The sequence below is a fragment of the Camelina sativa genome, chromosome 17, assembly GCF_000633955.1.
Source record: "Camelina sativa cultivar DH55 chromosome 17, Cs, whole genome shotgun sequence".
NCBI lineage: Eukaryota > Viridiplantae > Streptophyta > Magnoliopsida > Brassicales > Brassicaceae > Camelina > Camelina sativa.
In genome coordinates, this window is record NC_025701.1 from 694094 (window position 1) to 698888 (window position 4795).

The window sequence follows — 4795 nt, forward strand, 5'->3', positions numbered from 1 at the left end:
AAGATGGTATCTACATTTAAAATTTATGTTTGTCATATTTCAGGAGTGTCTCAAATTTGTCAAGAATGTGCATTTCAGCGACTCAGAGGATTTTACCGCCAAACATTTTCACCCTTCTGATCCGTTATCAGATCTTCATCTGGATGCAACTACTTCTCTTTTGAAAGTTAGTTAGTTTCCCTTTTGGTTTGGTTTCCGGCTCTTCTGTTATTTCATATCTACTGAGATTAAATTGTTCGATTGCAGGTTTTGAAAGCTCATGATAATGTGATTACTTCATCTCAACTGGTCGAGGAGATAGAAAAGGTCAATGCCGCAATTTTGGATTGTAATTCGAAACTGCAGAATGGGGAGGCTAAAGATTCATCAGCTTCCAATGCATATGGAGATGATGTTGAGGCAGAAGCAAACGCTTATTTCCATCAAATGTTTTCTAGTCAGTTGAGTGTTGATGCGATGGTTCAAATGCTTTCTCGATACAAGGACTCTTTAGTTCAAAGGTTTGACAATGAAAAACTTTTAACATTTGGGAGAAATTCAATTTCTTTCTTCATGCTTTCAGGCACATCATGCATAATGAATATTAACGAGGTTGTTTTTTTGGCAGGGAAAAATTAATTTTTGAATGCATGATCGCTAATCTGTTTGAAGAATATCGTTTTTTCCCCAAGTATCCTGAGAGACAGCTGAAAATAGCCTCCATCCTCTTTGGTGAGTGGGTCTTTTAAGGAGATGTTTTTATCAAATTTGAGCATCTCTTCTTCAGATATGTAGTGTTGTCATTACATTCTCTTAAATCTGAGAATGTGCTGTGGCTTGTACAAAATTTCAGGTTCTGTTATAAAGCACCAGCTTATAAGTTCCCTCACTCTGGGGATGGCCCTGCGTCTAGTCTTGGATTCTTTGCGTAAACCTGCAGATTCAAAAGTATGGATTCTTTTGTTATGTATGTATTTCTGTCGCCCAGGTTTTTCTGTGAGAGATCTATCATTGTCTTTCTTTCCCAATTATGCAGATGTTTCTCTTTGGAAGCAAGGCTCTAGAACAGTTCGTGAACCGTCTGGTTGAATTGCCTCAATACTGCAACCATATTCTGCAAATATCGCATCTGCGTAGCACTCACCCTGAGTTAGTCACTGTTATTGAACAAGCACTTTCAAGGATATCATCTGGTAATTTAGAGTCCGATGCCTCTGTTTCACACCCTGCTCCCTCGCAGTCTTTCCCTGGAAATGGCGAGGTAGAAGTTTGATTAAAATTTTTCTTTTGATTAAATGTGCTAATTGTCTTGCTATTGTTTTATTTGTTTGCTTTCTATTTTAAAATCTCTTTATATGTACTTGTCCTGTCATTCTTACAAGTTGATTCTGCAAATATCTTAATTTCGATCAATTTCAAACATGATATCAGATTCACAGGGTATTTATTGATCCTTTTTTCTTTCCAGTATCATACCTTTCAATTCTAGCCTCTTTAGCTTAATGTCAAACACTGTAAGTTTCTCGTTGTCTAAGTTGACTCATAAGTTTTTTAATTTTTTTTGGCAGTTGAGTGGTTCTAGCTCTGGCCAATCTGCATTACAGCATTCTTCTCCCATACAGCTTCAACAGCAAAATGAAGTGCATATTGATGACCGCAGCAATGTGCCTAGTGTGCCATCTAATGACGCAAGGCCACTTCTGCCATCGTTATCAACCACTTCGGCTGATGTTTCTGTCATTCCAAGGGTGATGATTTTTCTTGTATTTTTCTTTTATGCCTATTGATGGGTGGAAGTGTCTCCATTTTTCACTTCACTAGTTGTTAATGCAGAATCCTGGCATTTCAACGTCTTCTTCAACCTCATCTGGTCTTGGTCGTCAAACTCGTGGAGCTACTTCGACAAGTAAACTCCAGTTCACTTAGTGTATAAATGTTTTTTGAAATATGATAGGTACTTTTCCTAATTAAGAGAAGAATTTTTGTTTCTAAAATTCGATTATCACAGGGTTTGGCTCTGCTTTGAACATAGAAACCTTGGTTGCAGCAGCTGAAAGAAGAGAAAACGCAATCGAGGTACTTCATTCAGATTTTTTTTTTGTTCTGGTTACATTGCATAATGAATTGTCGATATGCCAACTGTATACTTTTTAGTATGAATGACAAGAATAAGACTTCTTTTTTCCCAGACTCCACTGCAGAATGTTCAGGATAAAGTTTCTTTCATAATCAATAATCTCTCTATAGCAAACATTGAATCGAAAGGGAAAGAGTTTGCTGATATTTTACCTCAACAGTATTATCCTTGGTTTGCACAGTACATGGTTATGAAAAGGTACTGATAGTTGTTTTTTATGTTTGCAATTTATGTGTTGTTTCTGCGTCTACTCTTCTTATTGTTTTTTCCTTCATGTGCTCAATACCTGATAGAGCGAGCATCGAGCAAAATTTTCATGATCTGTACCTGAAGTTCTTGGATAAAGTTGATTCGAAGCTGTTATTTAAGGAGATACTTCAAAATACTTATGAAAATTGCAAGGTTAAATTTTCTTCCACAAATGATTTTGCGTTGATGGGTGAACATGTTGTTTAAGCAAACTTTAAATCCTTAATTTCTTTTGTTTGCAGGTTCTTTTGGGTTCAGAGCTCATAAAGTCAAGTTCTGAAGAGCGATCTCTTCTTAAAAATTTAGGCAGTTGGCTTGGAAAGTTGACCATTGGAAGGAATTATGTTTTAAGGGCGCGAGAAATAGATCCAAAATCCTTGATTGTGGAGGTATTTGCTGCTTTTTCCTTCATTTATCTCAATCTTTTGTATTAACACTGTGAAGATGTGAACTTTATATTCTTTTCCTTTTGCAGGCATATGAAAAAGGGTTGATGATTGCGGTCATTCCATTTACTTCAAAGGTTGGTGATCGTTAATCAGCGTTCTTACCTGTTCTAGGGTTGATGATTTGAGTTCTAATTTACTATCACTGCAGGTTCTGGAGCCATGCCAAAACAGTATTGCCTATCAGCCTCCCAATCCTTGGACGATGGCTATACTTGGCTTGCTCGCTGAGATTTATTCAATGCCAAACCTAAAAATGAATCTGAAGTTTGACATAGAGGTATCTGGTTTTAAGAAGTTTTTGGAAAGATGATTGTTCCTTTTCAGGATCACGAGTTGTTCGGCATGAATATACATATGTATATCTATATATACATTTGTATTCAATGTTTTTTTTTTCATCTCGTCAGGTTTTATTCAAGAACCTTGGCGTTGATATAAAAGAAGTAGCGCCAACTTCCCTTCTAAAGGACCGGAAGAGAGAAATAGATGGGAATCCTGATTTTAGTAACAAAGATCTTATCTCTCAGCCGCAGATGATATCAGAGCCTAAAACAGTTTCTCCTCTTAAGCAAATAGACCTACCTCTTGATGTTGCAAATTCTCCGAATACAGACGTTCCCTCGAAGTTATTATCACAGGTTATTTTATGTGTTCTTTTCGTTATCGACTTGTAGTGTCGTTTATATATCAATGATATTTAGCCACTTGCTTTGCTTTTTCTTTTTTAGTATGTAGCCCCTCAACGTGTTTATCCTAATACTTTGATGGAAGAGGAAAAAGTGGCAACTCTAGGTTTGTCTGATCAGTTGCCGTCACCTCAAGGACTGTTCCAGTCAACTCCGTCCCCATTGTTTTCTATCAGTCAGGTATGTTTTTATTATTAATGTCGAACAAAGTTATTATATAGATGCTTGTCTCTCAAACCCGTTCTACATTGAATGTCATGGCCAGCAGTTGTCAGCAGCACTTCCCAACATTGGAAATCATGTTGTTATTAATCAGAAGTTGAGCGGATTTGGTATGCACTTTCCATTTCAGAGGTTTGTGACGGAAGGTCTCCCTACTGCTGAAATCATTATGTTTGTAGTGCAATGAAGTAATTTTCTTTCACACACTAATCTATCATCCATTTTCAGAGTGGTACCACTTGCCATGGACAGAGCTATCAAGGAGATTGTGTCTGGTATTGTGCAGCGAAGTGTTTGTATTGCATGCCAAACAACAAAAGAACTTGTGCTGAAGGTTGGCCAATCTAAAACTCATCATTTTTCTTTATTTCTACTCTACTTTTACGTTCCCTGTTTTTGATCTCGTGTCCCTCTAATACTTTTTTTCATCTCCAATCTAATTTCCATCGCTCTCCACTCCACAACTATAAATTATTTGATTCCCATTTTGTTCCATCTATTGTTGGTTTCTACTGCAGAAAATCTTCAGAGTTTTGATCTTATTTATATTTCGTATATTCTTTTTTCTTTTTGACTCCAGGATTATGCCATGGAACCCGAAGAATCACGTATTTATAATGCAGCTCACTTGATGGTTGCGAGTTTAGCTGGGAGTTTGGCTCATGTGACATGCAAGGTTTTTGTCTACATCTCGTTTACATTCATGCAATTATATTTCTGCCTTGTTACACTAAACCAACAAACTCTATTTTTCTTTCTGTTTTTTTTTTTTTGTGTGCATTCTTTGGTATATGTAGGAACCCTTGCGTACTTCAATATCCGGTCATCTACGGAATTCTCTCCAGGGTCTGAATATTGCAAATGAATCTCTTGAACAAATTGTGCAACTTGTCACCAATGACAATCTTGATTTGGGTTGTGCGGCTATTGAACATGCGGCTACAGATAAGGTTTTTGTTAGATAAATTATCCCGCTTTTTATTTCTGTTTCAACAGGTTTAATTGGAGTGTAGGCACTTCTGTTGAGGGATAATACCTTTTGTTACGAATTTATGATGGGACCTCAGTATAAG

The 4795-nt window shown here is 36.8% G+C and overlaps 1 protein-coding gene across 2 annotated transcripts; it reads left to right on the forward strand.

Moving 5' to 3' along the window:
- LOC104759049 (CCR4-NOT transcription complex subunit 1-like) lies at positions 24-4702 on the forward strand. 2 transcript variants are annotated; one of them, XM_019239433.1, is made up of 19 exons: positions 24-166; positions 247-500; positions 608-711; positions 833-927; positions 1016-1240; positions 1548-1727; positions 1813-1885; positions 1988-2055; positions 2169-2314; positions 2410-2518; positions 2608-2754; positions 2841-2888; positions 2963-3091; positions 3222-3452; positions 3543-3680; positions 3766-3854; positions 3951-4056; positions 4303-4398; positions 4520-4702. In XM_019239433.1, exons 1-19 carry the CDS (start codon positions 26-28, stop codon positions 4685-4687), a joined length of 2547 nt encoding a protein of 848 aa, XP_019094978.1. In that variant the 5' UTR covers positions 24-25; the 3' UTR covers positions 4688-4702. The 2 variants fall into 2 exon arrangements, with proteins under 2 accessions (XP_019094978.1, XP_019094979.1); XM_019239434.1 differs by having other exon boundaries at positions 3769-3854.

Bases quoted from the DNA above. Each gene is read 5' to 3' on its own strand.
- LOC104759049 (XM_019239433.1), top strand. From the start codon at position 26: ATGTTTGTCATATTTCAGGAGTGTCTCAAATTTGTCAAGAATGTGCAT. The intron at 2,519-2,607 runs GTTAAATTTTCT...TTTTGTTTGCAG, and splicing joins ATACTTATGAAAATTGCAAG to GTTCTTTTGGGTTCAGAGCT. The intron at 2,889-2,962 runs GTTGGTGATCGT...CTATCACTGCAG, and splicing joins TCATTCCATTTACTTCAAAG to GTTCTGGAGCCATGCCAAAA.